This window comes from Oncorhynchus mykiss, chromosome 10 (genome assembly GCF_057628025.1).
Source record: "Oncorhynchus mykiss isolate SJ-2025 chromosome 10, ASM5762802v1, whole genome shotgun sequence".
Lineage (NCBI taxonomy): Eukaryota > Metazoa > Chordata > Actinopteri > Salmoniformes > Salmonidae > Oncorhynchus > Oncorhynchus mykiss.
Genome location: NC_143031.1, coordinates 20622276 through 20644179, shown reverse-complemented (window position 1 = coordinate 20644179; position 21904 = coordinate 20622276). Strand labels below are relative to the sequence as shown.

At 44.5% G+C, this 21904-nt stretch overlaps 1 protein-coding gene across 2 annotated transcripts in view; it reads right to left on the bottom strand.

Moving 5' to 3' along the window:
• LOC110534864 (calpain-5-like) overlaps positions 1-21904 on the bottom strand; it is a 78937-nt gene that overhangs the window by 2606 nt on the left and 54427 nt on the right. For both annotated transcript variants that reach the window (XM_036989870.2, XM_090186111.1), the window contains 6 exons: positions 15645-15853; positions 12537-12729; positions 2095-2288; positions 911-988; positions 415-610; positions 115-237 (listed from right to left, as the gene is read on the bottom strand). In XM_036989870.2, coding sequence (XP_036845765.2) covers positions 115-237; positions 415-610; positions 911-988; positions 2095-2288; positions 12537-12729; positions 15645-15853 — 993 coding nt within the window. The remainder of the gene's footprint in view (positions 1-114; positions 238-414; positions 611-910; positions 989-2094; positions 2289-12536; positions 12730-15644; positions 15854-21904) is intronic.

Genomic DNA, 21904 nt, shown 5'->3' with positions numbered 1-21904 from the left:
GTGTGTGTGTGTGTGTGTGTGTGTGTGTGTGTGTGTGTGTGTGTGTGTGCGTGCGTGCGTGCGTGCGTGCGTGCGTGCGTGCGTGCGTGCGTGCTTGCGTATGTATGTATGTACCCGGTGAATGTCAAAGCCTATGGCCAGGTTATCTCCTTTGCCCTCTTTGGTGGTGGCTCTCCTCTCCTTCTGCTGCAGGGCGATCAACACCTCGTCCTCTACCTTCTTCACATCAAACACAAACTGCAGAGAGAGACAAACACACATAAACACACTGATCCAAACACTCTTCCAATCAAATACAGTACATTTAGTTTTTAAACATGCAAAGGCACAGTACACAGTACACACACCCTCCCATCCAACCTCATACCATCCACCCACACCCTCCCCAATTCCATCCACCCCCATGCACCCCACCTGTGGGTTCTGCAGGAAGGTAGCCTTGTGGTTGATGCAGCCCCCAGAGCGGTTCCTCAGGGGATCTTGGCGGGGGACCCAGGAGCCCCTCATCACCTCCTCCTCCCAGGTCTTGTGGATGCTCAGGTAGGAGGTGTTGATGAGGCGGCACAGGATCAGGTCTGTGAAGTACTGGCAGAAGTCATCAAACGTCATCCTGGGATGGAAAGGGAGGGAGGATATATTTAGGATCTAGGGCTAGTTTCCCGGATCCAGATTAAGCATAGCGCTGAGCATGCTTTTTAGTCTGGGACTAGGATTAATCTGTGTGTGGGAAATGGCCACTAATATTTTTTTTTATATATATATATATATATAAAATAGAGTAGAGATAGAGTGTGTGTGTGTGTATGTGTGTATGTGTGTGTGTGTGTGTGTGTGTGTGTGTGTGTGTGTGTGTGTGTGTGTGAGTGTGTGTGTGTGTGAGTGCGTGCGTGCGTATTGTGGTTCCCCTCACCAAAACTCTCCGTCGTCCTGCACGGTGACACCCAGCTTCTCTCTCTCACTCTTGCTCACCTTCTTCCACTCATCTGAGCTGGGAGCACAGACAGGAAATCACCTCATGTTAGAGAGCACGACATACAGGAAATGACAGAGAAGACATAACACTGGGATAAACATTTGATTGGGATAAACATTTGATTCCTCATCAAACAGTGAAATGGAATCTTCAACTCCAGTTTTGATCAAACCCCAGATAAATGATGAATTAATTATTGTGACTGTATGAATGAAGGGAGATGACTCCTTTAATATCACCACTCAGTCACTTCCCCTTAGGAACTAACATCTCTCTCCTTTACCTAGTCAATAATTCAGTTGTTCAGAGCGAGCCCTACAATCTCTGCTGTGTCACACAACCTAGCGACAAACAATAGGACATAACAGAAGGAGAAAGAGAGATGCCCGTCTTCTCCTCATCCTATTACATCATGTTCATTTCAATCTCCTCCATTCTCCTCCGGGGAGAGGTTAGAGTGTGTGTCAGTGTGTGCGTGCAGCTTACATGTTTGAGTGTGCGTCTGTGACACAAGAAGCAAGAAGTATACACACATACACTGACACACACACACAAAGCATTCCCCATTTCAGAAGAGGGAGAACACCTCTCTTTCCACCTCAATACTCCTACATAGTCCAGTCTTTCCAATGCAGTAAAGGCTCTCTGAAGAGAAGCTTCCATTACGCACAGACTGTCTCAGCCAGACTGTCTGACTCTATAGGTGGGATAGTAAATTACACTTGAAGTGTCTTGCAGATGGTCTATTCTCTGTCCGTGTCTGAATCCCCGTACCTACTGTTCTAAATAGTAGGCATTTTGGGAATGTGGAAAAAGTTTTATAGTATTTGAAATTTCAAATATTGAGTATGCTTTAAATGTCAAGATGTCATAAAAAAATGCTTTTCGTCTAGTAGAATTCACTGCACACCATTGAAGAATAGAATCGTCTTTCCGGACCCAGGTGTGTTTGACAGCTGATAATCAGATGAGTTGATGCGCTGTACCAAAATTAACAAATGTTGTTTACGTAGAATTAGAATGAGAATTAAAATGAATTGGGATAGCCATTCTACTCATGCTAATTCTATGGTTGTGTAGTACCACCTTCAGGCCTAAAGGGGACAGTATTGTGTATTTACCTGTCACTCCAGGGCCCGCTCCACTCCTTCTCTCCCCATGGGTTCCTCATGCGGATCATGTTGAGCTTCTCTGACTTGAAGAAGGCCAGCAGGCCCTGGCCCAGACGCACCTTCTTCACATCCGTCACCGCGTATGCGTGACCTTTAACCAGGCCGCAGTCCAGCCGCGCCTCCATGTCCTCCACAGTGGTTGCCTATGAGACAATTAATAGTCAATTCATTAATTAATCATTATTTATTTACTTGTTCAGGACATGTCATATACAGAACACAGCTCAAAGTGCTTGGGTTGTGACAAGGGTTGTGTTTATTAGGGAGTGCGATAGAAAAGCATTTTCAAACGTCTTTTCGACAGAGAATTAAAATGTGTATTTCTTATTGGACAAGTCCAGCTGTTTCAGACCGTTTTGGTCTGTTTTATGCCTAATGAATAAAGCCCAGTGAAGTTGAACTGAGTGTTGGTTTGTTTGGCTTGAACTTGCACCACAAGCGGCCGGTGCTGTCCCTGTGCTATTTGATTATTAAATTATAATTACGCAAAAGGCCCTGAGTAATGAGCCTGTTTCACAAACGGTGTGATGCAACGACAGCGAGGGAACAACTACTAAGGAGAGAGAAGGAAACAATGAGGAGAAAGAAGACAGGAAGGAAATTAGGCAAAGCAGGGTCGTATTCATAAGTGCACAACGCAGCAAAACATTTTGCAACGGAAAACAAAACAATTGCGTTTCGTTATTGGGCGTGGTCTTCTAGTCCCTCCCCATTTTTGTATATTTTCTTCCATTTGGTGCCTAATGAATGCAACCCTGGGGACTCGCGAGCTGCACTAAGAAAAGCAACTGAAACACATTTGTTTGGAACGGCATAGTTCTTCCATTGAAATGCATGTCAAATGAGTGTATTGCAATATTGCAAAGCAATATTAATGATTTGATACGGTATTGATATAATTTCATATCTCTATAAACAAGGCATATTGTAATTTTATTGTCATTTTAATTTATTCTTCCTGTTAACCTACACTACTATGTAAAAAAAATATACATGACTGTTCCTGCAGGCCCTCTCACAGACCTTCTCACAGGCTCTCAACTTAAAGACGTCCTCTAGAGATTGTTTTGCTTTTACTGTTAAAAGCGATATCCCAAGTATAAATACAGTGAAGTACACTAAAGGGTAAAAAAAAATGTTCTGAGCAAAATAATGTTTTTTAGACAAAACTGCAAACTTCAAGGAGTAGGGCATTCAAGGAATTGGTCTGATGGAAATCTGTGATGTCACCGGCCTCCCCATTGCTTTAGGAACAACAGAGAAGCTTAGCAGCTTCTACCCCCAAGCCATAAACTGAACAATTAACCAAATGTTTACCAGGACTATTTGCATTGACCCCTCCCCCAACCTCCCTTTGTTTTGACACTGCTGCTGCTCTCGGTTTATTATCTATGCATAGTCACTCTTCACCTACCTACATGTACAAATTACCTCAACTAACCTGTACCCCCGCACACTGACTCAGTACCGGTACCCCCTGTATATAACCTCGTTATTGGTATTTTATTGTGTTACCTTTTTATTATTTTTTAAACTATAGTTGATTTAGTAAATATTTTCTAAACTCCATTTCCTTAAAACTGCAGTGTTTGTTAAGGGCTTGTAAGTAAGCATTTCACGGTAAGCTCTACCTCGCCGCATGTGACAAATAACATTTGATTTGAATAGAGAACAAAAGAGGAAAAGCCCACCCCCACACCTGTGCCATGTCATGACTTATCTTGAATACCTATTGAGATGTGCCTTTTATTAAGTAAAGGTGTTAAATGAGATGAAAAGGAGACTGATTGTCACTTTAAGCGTTCTTAATTGACTGCAGATGGGCCATCAACTGTGGATGGGCTTCCCATTGTATACAATGGGAACATTCATACCTTGCCCAATGGGAAATCTGCAAGCAGTTGTCTGGACTTCACAGAGCAATGTGAGTGAACAGAAAAGTGAACATTCACACAGTTGCAATCAATGTCTTTTACAAACCCTGATATGATATCGATATGGGATTTGGAGGAAAAAGGGCAATCAGAAGGCCTGAGTACAGTATTTGAGATCTTTCTTTAGCCTGTCGATGACAATTGACGGGGGTTTGACGGGGGTTTACACTTTTGGGACTATTCCAGAATACGAATAATATTTTAACCCAGGTGTGATAGACCTATTCTGTCTAGGCCATCAGTTCTGTGGAATATGTTCTTCAAGAATTCCCAACCTCACAAATTATTTTTCAAACCCAGTTTATAGAAAACAATGGAGGGGGGGTTGAGACAAAAAGCAATTAGGCTTGGAGTCTGGGGAGAGAGATGCATGAGAGTGGCTTTTAAGATACCTTTGTTGTATTCCTAAATCAGACCTCCTCACAACAAAAATCCTGTGAATAGAGTCTAGCATTTTTATATAACTTTGTAACTTTGCCAGGACGTTAACAACAATAACCAAACGACAACCACCAGACGTATCACGTCCAAGGAATTAAAGACGTTGGCTTTCAGCGCTGTCAGGGCCATTCGTCGGGGCCGTTCGTCGAATGGATCCTCAAGAAAAATCAGGAATATAAAACACTTATCTCTCCCAGTTGAGATAGAGTACTTGACTCGGAATCACACAATGCTGGACTGTAAATAAGTTCTAGTGCAGGGGTGGACCTATATGGTGCCATACAAAGAGAGAGATAAACAACAAGCAGATCGTCTGAGATCCCCAAAGATTGGAAAGATGCCACGGTCATCCCCCTCTTCAAAGGGGGAGACACTCTAGACCTAAACTGCTACAGACCTATATCTATCTTACCCTGCCTTTCTAAGGTCGTCGAAAGCCAAGTTAACAAACAGATCACCCACCATTTCGGATTCCACCGTACCTTCTCCCCTATGCAATCTGGCTTCCGAGCTGGTCATGGGTGCACCTCAGCCACGCTCAAGGTCCTAAACGATATCATAACTGCCATCAATAACAGACAATACTGTGCAGCCATATTCATCGACCTGGCCAAGGCTTTCAACTCTGTCAATCACCACATTCTTATCGGCAGACTCAACAGCCTTGGTTTCTCAAATGACTGCCTCGCCTGGTTCACCAACAACTTCTCTGATAGAGTTCAGTGTGTCAAATCGGAGGGCATGTTGTCCGGACCTCTTGCAATCTCTATGGGGGTGCCACAGGGTTGAATTCATTGGCCGACTCTCTTCTCTGTATACATCAATGATGTTGCTCTTGCTGCTGGTGATTCTCTGATCCACCTCTACGCAGACGACACCATTCTGTATACTTCTGGCCCTTCTTTGGACACTACAACTCTCCTTCCGTGGCCTCCAACTGCTCTTAAATGCAAGTAAAACTAAATGCATGCTCTTCAACCGATCGCTGCCCGCACCTGCCCGCCCGTCCAGCATCACTACTCTGGACGGTTCTGACCTAGAATATGTAGACAAATACTAGGTGTCTGGTTAGACTGTAAACTATCCTTCCAGACTCACATTAAGCATCTCCAATCCAAAATTAAATCTAGAATTGGCTTCCTATTTGGCAACAAAGCATCCTTCACTCATGCTGCAAAACATACCCTCGTAAAACTGACTATACTACCGATCCTCGACTTTAGCGATGTCATTTACAAAATAGCCTCCAACACTCTACTCAACAAATTGGATGCAGTCTATCACAGTGCCATCTGTTTTGTCACCAAAGCCCCATATACTACCCACCACTGGGACCTGTACGCTCTCGTTGGCTGGCCCTCGCTTCATACTCGTCGCCAAACCCACTGGCTCCAGGTCATCTACAAGTCTTTGCTAGGCAAAGCACTGCCTTATCTCAGTTCACTGGTCACCATAGCAGCACCTACCCGCAGCACTCGCTCCAGCAGGTGTATTTCACTGGTCACCCCCAAAGACAATTCCTACTTTGGCCGCCCTTCCTTCCAGTTCTCTGCTGCCAATGACTGGAACGAACTGCAAAAATCGCTGAAGCTGGAGACTCTTATCTCCCTCACTAACTTTAAGCACCACCTGTCAGAGCAGCTCACAGATCATTGCACCTGTACATAGCCCATCTGTAAATAGCCCATCCAACTACCTCAATCACACACTGTATTTATTTATTTATTTTGCTCTTTTGCACCCCAGTATCTCTACTTGCACATTCATCTTCTGCACATCTATCACTCCAGTGTTTAATTGCTATATCGTAATTACCTCGCCACTCTGAACCTCCGGCGCCGACAGAGATGGCCGCCTCGCTTCGCATTCCTAGGAAACTATGCAGTATTTTGTTTTTTTTGCATGTTTTTTCTTACATTGGTACCCCAGGTAATCTTAGGTTTTATTACATACAGTCGGGAGGCACTACTGGATTAAAGAGCAACGTCAACTCACCATCATTATGATCAATAATACGACTTTCCCGAAGCGGATCCTGTGTTTTGCCCACCACCCAGGACAATAGATCGGATCCCAGCCGGCGAACCAAAACAACGTCGCCGTAAAAGGGGCAGACAAAGTGGTCTTCTGGTCAGGCTCCGGAGACGGGCACATCTTGCACCGCTCCAGAGCATAGTACTCGCCAATGTCCAGTCTCTTGACAACAAGGTTGATGAAATTCGAGCAAGGTTAGCATTCTAGAGAGATATAGGAAACTGTAACGTTCTTTGCTCCACGGAAACATGGCTCACTTGAGACAGGCTATCGGAGTCGGTACAGCCAGCTGGTTTCTTCACGCATCACGCCGACAGAAACAAGCATCTTTCTGGTAAGAAGAGGGGTGGGGAGGGGGGTATGCCTTATGATTAACGAGACGTGGTGTGATCATAACAACATACAGGAACTCAAGTCCTTCTGTTCACCTGACTTAGAATTCCTCACAATCAAATGTCGATCGCATTATCTACCAAGAGAATTCTCTTCAATTATAATCACAGCTGCATATATTCCACCCAAGCAGACATATCGACGGTCCTGAATTAACTTTATTTTACACTATGTAAACTGGAAACCACATATCCTGAGGCTGCATTCATTGTAGCTGGGGATTTTAACAAGGCTAATCTGAAAACAAGACTCCCTAAATTCTATCAGCATATCGATTGTGCTACCAGGGCTGGTAAAACCCTGGATCATTGTTATTCTAACTTCCGCGACTCTTATAAGGCCCTCCCCCGCAACTTTCGGAAAAGCTGACCACAACTCCATTTTGTTGCTCCCAGCCTATTCAACGCTGGTCCAACCAATCTGATTCCACAATTCAAGATTGCTTCGATCACGTGGATTGGGATATGTTCCGAATACGCTGATTCCGTGAGCGAGTTTATTAGCAAGTGCATCGGCGATGTCTTACCCACAGCAACTATTAAAACATTCCCAAACCAGAAACCGTGGATTGATGGCAGCATTCGCGCGAAACTGAAACTTTTAACCAGGGCAAGGTGATCGGAAACATGACCGAATACAAACAGTGTAGCTATTCCCTCCGCAAGGCAATCAAACAAGCTAAGCGTCAGTATAGAGACAAAGTAGAGTCGCAATTCAACGGCTCAGACACAAGCGGTATGTGGCAGGGTCTACAGTCAATCACAGATTACAAAAAGAAAACCAGCCCCGTCACGGACCAGGATGTCTTGCTCCCAGACAGACTAAACAACTTCTTTGCTCGCTTTGAGGACAATACAGTGCCACTGACACGGCCCGCTACCAAAACCTGCAGACTCTCCTTCACTGCAGCCGACGTGAGTAAAAATGTAAACGTGTTAACGTGTTCAATCAATCCTTATCCCAGTCTGCTGTTCCCACATGCTTCAAGAGGGCCACCATTGTTCCTGTTCCACAGACGACGCAATCGCAACCACACTGCACACTGCCTTAACCCATCTGGACAAGAGGAACACCTATTTGAGAATGCTGTTCATCGACTACAGCTCAGCATTTAACACCATAGTACCCTCCAAACTCATCATCAAGCTCGAGACCCTGGGTCTCGACCCCGCCCTGTGCAACTGGGTACTGGACTTCCTGACGGGCCGCCCCCAGGTGGTGAGGGTAGGTAACAACATCTCCACCCCGCTGATCCTCAACACTGGAGCCCCACAAGGGTGCGTTCGGAGCTCTCTCCTGTACTCCCTGTTCACCCACGATTGCGTGGCCATGCACGCCTCCAACTCAATCATCAAGTTTGCAGACGACACTACAGTGGTAGGCTTGATTACCAACAACAACGAGACGGCCTACAGGGAGGAGGTGAGGGCCCTCTGAGTCTGGTGTCAGGAAAATAACCCCACACTCAACGTCAATAAAACAAAGGAGATGATCGTGGACTTCAGGAAACAGCAGAGGGAGCACCCCCCTATCCACATCGACGGGACAGTAGTGGAGAGGAAAGTAAGTTTTAAGTTCCTCGGCGTACACATCACGGACAAACTGAATTGGTCCACCCACACAGACAGCTTTGTGAAGAAGGCACAGCAGCACCTCTTCAACCTCAGGAGGCTGAAAAAATTTGGCTTGTCATCAAAAGCACTCACAAACTTTTACAGATGCACAATCGAGAGCATCCTGTCGGGCTGTATCACCGCCTGTATCACCGCCCACAACCACAAGGCTCTCCACAGGGTAGTGAGGTCTGCACAACGCATCACCGGGGGCAAACTACCTGCCCTCCAGGACATCTACACCACCCGATGTCACAGGAAGGCCATAAAGATCATCAAGGACAACAACCACCCGAGCCACTGCCTGTTCACCCCGCTATCATCCAGAAGGCGAGGTCAGTACAGGTGCATCAAAGCAGAGACCGAGAGACTGAAAAACAATTTCTATCTCAAGGCCATCAGACTGTTAAACAGCCACCACTAACATTGAGTGGCTGCTGCCAACATACTGACTAAACTCCAGCCACTTTGATAATGGAAGAATTGATGTAAAAATGTATCACTAGCCACTTTAAACAATGCCACTTAATATAATGTTTACATAGCCTACATTACTCTTCTCATATGTATATACTGTACTCTATACCATCTACTGCATCTTGCCATCTTTATGTAATACATGTATCACTAGCCACTGCATGCAAAAGACTCACTTACACTACTGATTACTGATTACACACATCATTGTATATTTTCCTTAGTTGCTTTAGTTAATAAATATATATTTTGTTACTCCTTATCTCCACGTTGTCTCCCTTTTTATGGGCTTTGAGCCGGTTCGTGACACTATCTTTGATCGCCAATGACATTGTTGTGAATTGCAAAACAGGATGTTCATAAATTCAGAGCGTTATCATATTCCTCAATCAATTCAGCGCATTTCAGCATTTCAGCATTTCAGTAAGCTATATCGACACGCTCAGGACCCACATAGCACACCACGAGTATAGCGTTGTCGAATCATACAAACTTTGTAATGGCATTCAAACAAGTTGCTAAGCTTGCTAGATAACCTCCAACGAATGACAGAAAATATCCTATATTTGTCAACATCAAGTTGATTGTATGGAAAGCAGATCAGCTCATGAATAACGGGGAGATGAAGAGTGGAATTTGTGGAAATAGTTTAAATATCAAGGTATCTTAAAACTTTTTAGGGCTGCAATCCCGTTAACGGGATCGATATCGATATAACAGCCAGTGAAAGTGCAGGGCGCCAAATTCAAAAGTATCTTATACCGTTTTAAAGGTAATCTTGGTGTTAATCCCACCACAGTGTCCGATTTCAAATAGGCTTTACAGCGAAAGCACCACAAACGATTATGTTAGGTCACCACCAACTCACAGAAAAATTCTGCCATTTTTCCAGCGAAAGAGAGGAATCACAAAAAGCACAAATAGAGATAAAATGAATCACTAACCTTTGATGATCTTCATCAGATGACACTCATAGGACTTCATGTTACACAATACATGTATGTTTTGTTTGATAAAATTCATATTTATATAAAAAATCTCAGTATACAGTGGCGCGTTACGTTCACTAGTTCCAAAAACATCCGGTGATATTGCAGAGAGCCACATCATTTTACAGAAATAATCATTATAAATTTTGATAAATACAATTGTTAGACATGGAAATACCTCTCCTTAATGCAACCGCTGTGTGAGATTTTAAAAAAAAACGGAAAATGGAAAAGCCAAACCATGCAATAATCTGAGACGGCGCTCAGAATTTTTTTTTTTATCCACCATGTTGGAGTCAACAGAAGGCCTATCAAATGTGTGACTGCCTGAAGAGTTAAAAGGTACACGTTATTTTATAGGGGCTTCCTGTAGGTTTTATTAACTGCATTCAGGTCGCGTTATGTGTGTGCTTTGAATTTATTTGACCTTTATTTAACTAGGCAAGTCAGTTGAGAACAAATTCTTATTTTCAATGGCAGCCTAGGAACAGTGGGTTAACTGCCTTGTTCAGGGGCAGAACAACAGATTTTTACCTTGTCAGCTCGGGGATTCGATCTTGCAACCTTCCGGTTACTAGTCCAACGCGGCTACCTGCCGCCCCCAGATGTGGTGACTTTGTGTGAAGTAGGCTTTGCGACAACCTGTTTGGATAATTAGCTATTGAATTTTTTGCTCATCTGATGCTATGCATGTTGTGTATTTTGTGGAATTGCATTAGTTCGACATTGGGGAAAAACTTTGTAACTGACATTCCATTTTTCTGGACATGTGAAGAATGTTCCAGGGACAGTCCCTGGATCCAAATTACCCATGTTAATCCATAATTCTGACTGTAACCCTACCCCTAGGTGTTCCTTAGACTTTATTGATGTTGTTTTCCACACATTTCCTGATTGGGACAATAAAGAGATTGATCCTGTATACTGTACACACTCATACAAATTAAGTATCATCAGTAAAGTATAGGATGATTAGATGGATCATTTTCCTCTTGCAAAGATACACTAACTATAACTTTTGAAATAGACGGGATGGCACATTATCATGACGAATGCCAAATATTGCAACTGCAAAACTATTTTCCCCCTAAATAGCAGGGCCCTATTAACCCACAATGTAGCAACACGTTTTGCAACGGAAAACAAAACGTACAGGTATTGTAGTACCTCCCTGTTTCAAAGCATTTTCTTAAAGTTTTGTACTGAACATGACTGTGATCGCGTAACTGACTAACCTGAGCCACCGCACATTGACTCTGTACTGGTGCCCCCTCGAGTAGCCTCGTTACTGATATTTTATTGTTGCTCTTTAAATATTTGTTATTTTTCTATTTTCTTATTTTTTTCATTTGTCATTTTATTTATTGTTTACTTCAGTTTATTTAGTAAATACTTTCTTAACACTTTTTTTCTTAAAACTGCATTGTTGGTTAATCTTGCGACTCTCAAACCCGGATAGGGGAGCGTAATCATCGCCTCAAACTAATTAGCATAAAGCAGAGGACATAAATATCCCTGGAAAATCTTCCTATTCATGAAAATCACAAATTAAATATATTGAGACACAGCTTAGTCTTTTGTTAATCACACTGTCATCTCAGATTTTCAAAATATGCTTTACAGCCAACGCTAAGCTAGACAAGCATTTGTGTAAGTTTATCATAGCCTAGCATAGCATTATGCCCTGCTAGCAGCAGGCAACATTTTCACGAAAATAAGAAAAGCAATCAAATTAAATAATTTACCTTTGAAGAACTTCGGATGTTTTCACTCAGGAGACTCCCAGTTAGATAGCAAATGTTCCCTTTTTCCAAAAATATTATTTTTGTAGGCGAAATAGCTCCCGTTTGTTCTTCACGTTTGGCTGAGAAATCGACCGGAAAATGCGGTAACTACAACGCCAAACTTTTTTACAAATTAGCTCCATAATATCGACAGAAACATGGCAAACGTTGTTTAGAATCAATCCTCATGGTGTTTTTCACATATCTATTCGATAATATATCCGTCGGGACAATTGGTTTCTCATTAGAACCGATTGGAAAAATGGCTACTTCTGTACTTTAAGCAAGATTTTCTGCGGGAGCCATCATGTGACCACTTGCTCAATGTGGTCCCTTACGGCTATTCTTCAACATAAATGCGTAAGTAAGTAAGTAAGCAAGTAAGCATTTCACTGTAAGGTCTACCTACACCTGTTGTATTTGGCACATGTGACATATCAAATTTGATTTGATATGACCCCCTTGCAACCCCCTCACGATGATACAAAATGTCTGTCTAGTCCAGATCTTCCGGTTTCCACTAGCTTCTATTGCCACAAAGTCAGATTCCACAACCACAAAGTAAAAATTGGCATAATTTAAAAAAACTTTTTGATCTTAGTTGAATAAGTTTAGCAGTATGGTTAGGGTTAAGGTTAGGTTTGAAATCAAATTTTAAGAAGATAAATTGTAGAAATGGGCAGGGTTTATGACTTTGTGGGTATGAAAGCTTCCCGACTGACTCACCCGGATGGAACAGCTGATGAGGCCATCCCGGTTGTGGACCTTCAGTACCCTCTCAAACAGCTGGTTGCGGGCCACCTCGTCCGTGGCCATCTGGCCCTCCAGCAGGTCCATAGGCTCCGACACACCCCCTGTGAAGTCCACCAGTGCATCCGCCGTATTCCCACCATCCAGGGCCTCGTAGCAGCCGTATACTCTGCAGGGACGGGATTGGGGGAGGAGGGATTTAATGAATTTATTAAAATACACTGAACAAAAATATAAATGCAACAAAGATTTTGTTGAGTTACAGTTCATATAAGGAAATCAGTCAATAGAAATAAATTCATTAGGACCTAATCTATGGATTTCACATGACTGAGAATACAGATATGCATCTGTTGGTCACAGATACCTTAAAAAAATGTAGAGGTGTGGATCTCAAGTGGCACAGCAGTCTAAGGCACTGCATCGTCACTACAGACCCGGTTTCAATCACAGGCTGTGTCACAACTATCCATGACCGAGAGTCCCATAGGTCAGAGCACAATTGGCCCAGCGTCGTCCTGGTTAGGGGAGGGTTTGGCCGGGGGGCTTTACTTGCCTCATCGCGCTCTTGCGACTCCTTGTGGCGGGCCGGGCGCCTGCATACTTCGGTCATCAGTTAAAGTTTCCTCCAACACATTGGTGCGGCTTGTTTCCTGGTTAAGCGGGCGGGTGTTAAGAAGCGCGGTTTGGCAGGTCATGTGTCGGAGGATGCATGACTCGACCTTCGCCTCTCCCAAGCCCGTTGGGGAGTTGCAGCAATGAGAAAATATTGTAATTGGATCGCAATTGGATATCATGAAATTGGGGAGAAAATGTGGGTAAAATACAACAACAAAGAAACACCCAGTATCTAGTGTGACCACCATTTGCCTCATGCATCTCCATTGCATAGTTATTCAGGTTATTGATTGTGGCCTGTGGAATGTTGTCCCACTCCTCTTCAATGGCTGTGCAATGTTGCTGGATATTGTCAGGAACTGGAACACTCTGTCGATCCAGAGCATCCCAAACGAAGGTGCTCAATGGGTGACATCAAATCAAATGTATTTCTAAATTTGTGACATCAGCTGATGTCACAAAGTGCTGTACAGAAACCAGCCTAAAGCCCCAAACAGCAAGCAATGCAGGTGTAGAAGCACAGACATGTCTGGTGAGTATGCAGGCCATGGAAGAACTGGGACATATTCAGCTTCCAGGAATTGTGTACAGATCCTTGCGACATGGAGCCTTGCATTATCATGCTGAAACATGAGGTGATGGCGGCGGATGAATGGCACAGCAATGGGCCTCAGGATTTCATCACAGTATCTCTGTGCATTCAAATTGCCATTGATAAAATGCAATTGTGTTCGTTGTCCATAGTTTATGCCCGCCCATACCATAACCACACTCATCATGGGTCACTCTGTTCACAATATTGACATCAGCATACCGCTTGACCACACAACGCCATACACGCTGTCTGCCATCTGCCTGGTACAGTTGAAACCGGGATTCGTAAAGAGCACACTTCTTCAATGTGCCAGTGGTCAACGAAGGTGAGCATTTGCCCACTGAAGTTGGTTACGATGCCAAACTGCAGTCAGGTCAAGACCATGGTGAGGACGACAAGCACGCAGATGATCTTCCCTGAGACGGTTTCTGACAGTTTGTGCAGAAATTCTTAGGTTGTGCAAACCCACAGTTTCATCAGCTGTCTGGGTAGCTGGGTGCAGACGATCCTGGAGGTGAAGAAGCCGGATGTGGAGGTCCTGGGCTGGCGTGGTTACACGTGGTCTACGATTGTGTGGCCGGTTGGACATACTGCCAAATTCTCTAAAATGACGAATTGAGGCGGCCTATGGTAGAGAAATTATATAAAATTCTCTGGCAACAGCTCTGGTGGATAATCCTGCAGTCAGCATGCTAATTGCACACTCCCTCAAAACTTGAGACATCTGTGGCATTGTGTTGTGTGACAAAACTGCACATATTTGAGTGGCCTTTTATTGTCCCCAGCACAAGGTAATGGTCATGCTGTTTAAAGCAGCTTCTTGATATGCCACTCCTGTTAGGTGGATGGATTATCTTGGCAAAGGAGAAATGCTCACTAGCAGGTATGTAAGCAAATTTGTGCAAAACATTTTAGAGAAATAGATTTTTGTGCACATGGAACATTTCTGGGATCTTTTATTTCAGCTCATGAAACATGGGACCTTTACATGTTGTGTTTATATTTTTGTTCAGTATAAAAATAATATATGCCATTTAGCAGAAACTTTAATCTAAAGAAACTTAGTCATGCGACATGAATTTTACGTATGGGTGGCCCCGGGAATAGAACCCACAATCGAAACCCACAATCCTGGCGTTGGAAGGGCCATGCTCTTCATCTGAAGTCAAATATCCCTCTCTCAATGTTGTCTACAATGCACAGTTGACATCTGGATGACAAAGGAGCCTAGATTCTTAAACAGCATTCCCATTCTGATATTCTGCCCAATTATTGGCAAAAGAGCTACTATGATTGATCAAAAGACCAATTATTGGAAAAAGATCAGAATCGGGTTGCCAGTGTAAATGCAGCCTTAGTTGACTTCAAATCTTAATATGTGACTCTACATCTTAATCAAAAGGACAGTGAATAATACATATTTTGAATAAGTCAAAATATTGATAGAAGTACATAATAGATTATTAGGTGTTATTATAAGACATGCTTATAACATGTTATAAAGCATTGAACCTACAGGCGTTAAGTAAAGTGTTACCAATTGGAAATATTTATTAGATTGAGTGAGTGCGTCTTCGTTCTAAAGATTTTTTTCTGCATACCTCAAATATTGGGAGACTTAAACATAGCATCATATCTTTAATTAGATGACATTCCCTCAGTACTCTCTCTTTATCCCTGTCCCATAGGTGTTCATTTCATTTTAATGTTGTTGTTTTTAACCCAGACTTTACATCATATTCCCAAATTGGGACAATATACAGATTGATGGACACATGGATTGAATAATACATTTTTCTCCAAGGCAGTACAACACATTTCCCAATTTGTACAATAAAGCCATTGACTGATTGATTGATTCATTGACTAACTTCGCATAGGCCTTCTCCACCAGTGCGCTCCAGAACTCGTTACTGTCATCTGAGTGGCAGTAGACCAGCTGGTTGTCCACCGTGGGCAGCCGGTCGTCAATCACCACGTCCACCCACTCGCCAAAGCGCCAGAAGCGGAAGTGGAAGATTCCGGCATATGACTCAGGCGTCTCTGTGTCCCACTCCTGCTCCTTCCAGTCTGGGATGACCTGAAGGGAGGGCAGGGTGGAGGGGGAAGTGTGGGGGGTGGAGAGGACGGAGTGGAGGAGGTCAGAGAAGGTGTAGGTAGAGGGATAAGAGGTTGGGAATGAGGGAGGGAAAGGGTGGGCAAAGGGAGGAGGGGGTTGGTGTAGAGGATTAGAGGATGTGGGAAGTCAGGAGAGGGGTGGAGGGTGTTAGAAAGGGAGGAATGGTGGTGGAGTGGGAGAGGGAGGAGAGAGGTAGAAGGTGTGGGAAAGTAGGAGAGGGAGGACAGGGGTGGAGGGTGGAGTGGGAGAGGGAGGAGAGAGGTGATGGGGGAGTGGGAGAGGGAGGAGAGTTGGTGGAAGATAGGAGAGGGGTGGAGGGGGGAGTGGGAGAGGGAGAGGGAGAAGAGGGGTGGAGGGTGTGGAAAAGTAGGAGGGGGAGGAGAGGGTGGAGGGGGGAGAGGGAGTGGGAGTGGGAGGAGAGGGGGTGTGGGAGAGGGAGGAGAGGGGTGAAGGGTGTGGGAAAGGTAGGAGAGGGAGGAGAGGGTGGAGGGGGGAGAGGGAGTGGGAGTGGGAGGAGAGGGGGTGTGGGGGAGGGAGGAGAGGGGTGAAGGGTGTGGGAAAGGTAGGAGAGGGTGGAGGGGGTAGAGGGAGTGGGAGTGGGAGGAGAGGGGGTGTGGGAGAGAGAGGAGAGGGGTGAAGGGTGTGGGAAAGGTAGGAGAAGGAGGAGAGGGGTGGAGGTTGTGAAAATGCAAGACGAGTAGAGGGAGGAAAAAGAGAGTGTTGGTTATATTATGAAAGCCGAACCTACAAGTTGTGTGTCGGCCAAACTCATAAATACACACCCTCTTGTGAGTGAGGCTGTCATCCCCGCTGCAGCATACCTCGTGCCCCCACCTGGTCCCCTCTAGGCCGACCAATGCGTTCCGGAGGTTTAGGGGAACATTTAATGTAATTTATCACCAGGGCTCTGGCTAGCATAAATCCAGAGCGAGAACAGGTGGAACAGGACACACGGCTGGGGAACGATTCGAGCTGCATGGAACTACCTGCCAGTCATCCCCTTCCCAGTGGCTCCCCCTCAGACTGCGGTGGGGTGTATGGCACAAATAAGGTCACACTTAAGGCGTCCGCATACATCAGTTACACTGTACTTGGAGATACATGCTGGGGAGTGGTGGACTAAGAGCCCTGGTCGGTAGGTAGGTTCTAGCTGTGTGGTTCCGATGGACCCTTCCTTCTGCTGATTGAGGGGCTTTTCTGTGTGTGTTTGTGTGTGTGTGTAGTAGTGGCTCCTTTAAGAGGAGAGGATAAAAGAAACAGCACTGCACCATGGAAACCCCGAGTCATTTGGGAGCTACCCCCCTCCCCTCTCTCTGGCTCCTTTTTCTCTGACTTTGGCCTGGAGGGAGAGAGAGAGAGCAAGGGAAGGTAAGAGAGAGAGAGAGGGAGAGGGAGAGGGAGAGGGAGAGGGAGAGAACGAGAGAGAGAGAGAGAGAGAGAGAGAGGGAGAGAGAGAGAACAAGAGAGAGCGAAAGAGAGAGAGAGAGAGAACGAGAGAGAGAGAGAGAGAGAGAGAACGAGAGTGAGAGAGAGAGAGAACGAGAGTGAGAGAGAGAGAGAACGAGAGAGAGAGAGAGAACGAGAGAGAGAGAGAGAGAGAACGAGAGAGAGAGAATGAGAGAGAGAGAACGAGAGAGAGAGAGAGCGAAAGAGCGTGAGAGAGAGAACGAGAGTGAGAGAGAGAGAGAGAGAGAGAGAGAGAACGAGAGTGAGAGAGAGAGAGCACGAGAGTGAGAGAGAGAGAGAGAGAGAGAGAGAGAGAGAGAGAGAGAGAGAGAGAGAGAGAGAGAGAGAGAGAGAGAGAGAGCGAGAGAGAACGAGAGAGAGAACGAGAGAGAGAACGAGAGAGAGCGAAAGAGAGCGAAAGAGAGCGAGAGCGAGAGAGAGAGAGAGAGAGAACGAGAGTGAGAGAGAGAGCGAGAGCGAGAGCGAGAGAATGAGAGAGAGAGAGCGAAAGAGAGAGAGAGAGAGAGAGAGAGAACGAGAGAGAGAACGAGAGAGAGAACGAGAGAGAGAGCGAGAGCGAGAGAGAGAGCGAGAGAGAGAGCGAGAGAGAGAGAACGAGAGAGAGAGAGAGAGAGAGGAATATCCATCTTGGCTTTAATCCAGAACACAATTAAGCTCTATAATAACTCTATTCTGCGAAGGATGGAGTGGCCAGAAACAGCAGCTCCATCCACCCCTGCAGTCCCCTCCTCCCATCCCATAACACAATTTTCAGGCAGTGGTGCCCATCAGACCAGACACACAGAGGTACCCCATCACCTGGTCCATATTTAATAGTGCACACTGTAGCAAAACATTTGGCAATAGAAAATTTAAATGAGCGCATCTTGATGGACAATTTCAGGTAGTCCCTCCCTATTTCAGTCTGTTCTGCGGCTAATCAATTTCCAGGGGGAGAAATGTTTTGAACATATCAGATAGAAATAGAACGTTTAACACAGTTTCTATCTGACAGACAATCATATATCTGTTCTACCTGATACATTTCAATCTGAAGTTGAAGGCATGCGTCCCCTTGTGTTATGAGCAGCGCAGGCTGGTGGTGGGAGATTTCAGAGGACTTGGCTCATTGTAATGGCTGTAATCGAATGAACGGAAAGGTATCAACCACATTCCATTTGTTTGATTCCGTTCCATTCCAGTGACACCAGCCCTCCACGGGTCACTTGGCAGACACACCAACCATCGCAGATTTCGGTCATACTTAGCAGAATACAGTATGTAGTGAGAGAGGCAGGCCTCCACTAGCCAAGCACAACGATGGCACAAATGTGAGATAAATATGTGACAACCACACAACTGTCCCTGGTTTCCACAAGGGAAATCTCAAATTCTCCTCCGCAGATGTCATTAGCTCCAGTTGCCTAGTGTCTAATGTTCATCTTGCCAAATAAGAACACCAAGACGGCAAGACCCACCACCCGTCTAAGGGTATTAAAGCCATGCGCGAGAGTCTTCCACACACTAACTGACTAGTTGACACACCAACTGACACACTAACTGGTTAACTGACACACTAAATGACTAACTGACACACTAACTGGTTAACTGACACACTAAATGACTAACTGACACACTAACTGGTTAACTGACACACTAACTGGTTAACTGACACACTAACTGGTTAACTGACACACTAACTGGTTAACTGACACACTAACTGGTTAACTGACACACTAAATGACTAACTGACACACTAACTGGTTTTAACTGACACACTAACTGGTTAACTGACACACTAACTGACTAGTTGACACACTAAATGACTAACTGACACACTAAATGACTAACTGACACACTAACTGGTTAACTGACACACTAAATGACTAACTGACACACTAACTGGTTAACTGACACACTAAATGACTAACTGACACACTAACTGGTTAACTGACACACTAACTGGTTAACTGACACACTAAATGACTAACTGACACACTAACTGGTTAACTGACACACTAACTGGTTAACTGACACACTAACTGGTTAACTGACACACTAACTGACTAGTTGACACACTAAATGACTAACTGACACACTAACTGGTTAACTGACACACTAAATGACTAACTGACACACTAAATGACTAACTGACACACTAACTGGTTAACTGACACACTAAATGACTAACGGAAATGGAGGCGGGAAGGCAAGGTACAAGGCAGCCATTTTGGAAATGTTTTCTTTAGTCATGTGGCATTATGAGCAAGTGCTTTCCTTTTTTTTTGTCTTTCATCATGTTTTTCCATTACCATCATTCCTTGTCGGAGCACAATTTAGTTTTTCCTTTCAAACTTCACACTGTCATTCTCTACATACAGTATAATATTTCTCCTTAATTAGGAAGTAAAGTTCGGGTTAGGGCAGGGGTCACAATTTGGCGGCCTGTGAGACAAATGGCCGATTTAATGTGGCCTGCAGTAGTTGGTACTTGCAACCACAGGGGAAAGGACACATAAACCGAGCGACCAGAGCGACCACAACCCTTCACGTCCCCTGGGGTGGAAGAAGGATAACACCTCAACACCACCACTCCCTTGTCTCAATTGCTTCCTTCCTTCAACTCTCATCCATCTCTTTCTTTTTCCTGTCTTCCGTTTTAACATGGTACGGCCGGCATCAAAACATAACAGAACCTTGTTTTGGATTGCATTATGTCCTTTTCTACTGTCTACTTTAGGTAGGTTTTCCGTAGGGATTCGGGTACTTGTATCTGATCAAAACAACAGAGCATTTTGATGTCTGATGTTGAAATTACTATGAAGGATACAGCGTTTAGAGCCATACTGTAGAGTCAGTCGAGTCTAGAGATGTGATTATTCATTACTTGTAATGTTTGTTTGATACCATAAAATGACTAAAGCAACTAATTAGAGAATGACTACTTGTAGGTAATTTATGTGCTGTTGAAATGGATTACTGATCTGAATAAATCTTAACAAAAGACAAAACGATTCTCTCCGTGGCATTTCTAACAGACTAGCAATACAACGTCAGCTCTAATGTTTTTCTATTACAAATTGTGTGTGTGTGTGTGTGCGCTGTGATTGTGTGTATGTGTGCATGACTGTCTGTTTGCATGTGTGTACTATCGAATTTAATTTTCTCTACTGCCGTCTGACAAAAGAGCAGGCTCGTCACAGATGACCTGACCTTGAGGGGGTTCCGGCTGTGTGTGGAGTCGTTCTCCTCCCACCTGAGGTGGCAGGCAGCAGAGAGGGATGCTGTACTGTAGTGTGGCAGCACAAACATAATACCCTAGCGGACAACAGGGTCCTATTTATTATACAACAAATGGAAGGAAACAGACAGAAAACAGCCAAAACTCATCCAAGAAGAAACGCTTTGGTTTTGGTTTTCTGGTGCAATTTCTTTGGTGCTCTGGTGTGCCCTAATGAACAAGACCCAGACTGGCTTCCTATTACCTGATCCATCTCCGTCTGGCCCCGGCCCGGATGACAAACGATTGTCCTCCGTAGGAGAAAGCCTCCACAGAGATATAGACGGGTAGTGGTGAGCAAGAGATGGAGGGGAAGGGAGAGAGAGAATATGTAGGAGAGAGACAGAAAGAAAGAGAGAGAGAGGAGAGAGATGGGCGGTCCCCACACCCACTCATCCACTCATCCACCCACTCATCACAGAGGCACAAATTAATGCCTGAAATCACTACCCACCAGTTAGATCGAATGTCTCACTCTTTGCAGTTGACTACTTTTCTCCAAAATTAATCTCATCTCCATTCCTTTTGTCAGTAATGACAATGTGGAACTGAAATGCAGTAGCAGCAGAGTACAGTCTCTTGAGTCTCAATTAAGCGAATGGCCTGCAGTCTTAAGTGTGTAATTATCAATCTGATCGCGTCTCCACTGTCCTTCTCTTCCTTATTCAATAATATCAGCTCACAGTCACACTTTTTCCCTCTCATACTTACAGTTGCCTCTCACACACACACACACCGCACCAACACTAATTAGCTAGGCCTGTGCACATACCAGGATTCTGGGGGATCTACCTTTTAGTTGTTGTATGCATCGCTGCACCGTGCCAGGTGTCACTAAACCATCAATGCACTGCTTCCATCACATTCAAACTGTCATGGTTCACACACACACACACACACACACACACACACACACACACACACACACACACACACACACACACACACACACACACACACACACACACACAGGAAATCAATATATGGAATCAAGGTCTGTGATCCACAAATCAAAGTTCTTCTGGATGCAACACGCTTACAAATATTGTCTGGGAATCCGACCTACAGACTAGGTCTCCCGTAGGACGCATGGAGGCTCTTCTAGGCGTGAATATATTTAAAATGCCTAATATTGGCCTGATGGCCAAGGAGAAAGTACAGTTGAAGTCGGAAGATTACATACACTTAGGTTGTAGTCATTAAAACGTGTTTTTCAACCACTCAACACATTTCTTGTTAACAAACTATATTTTTGTCAAGTCTGTTAGGACATCTACTTTGTGTAT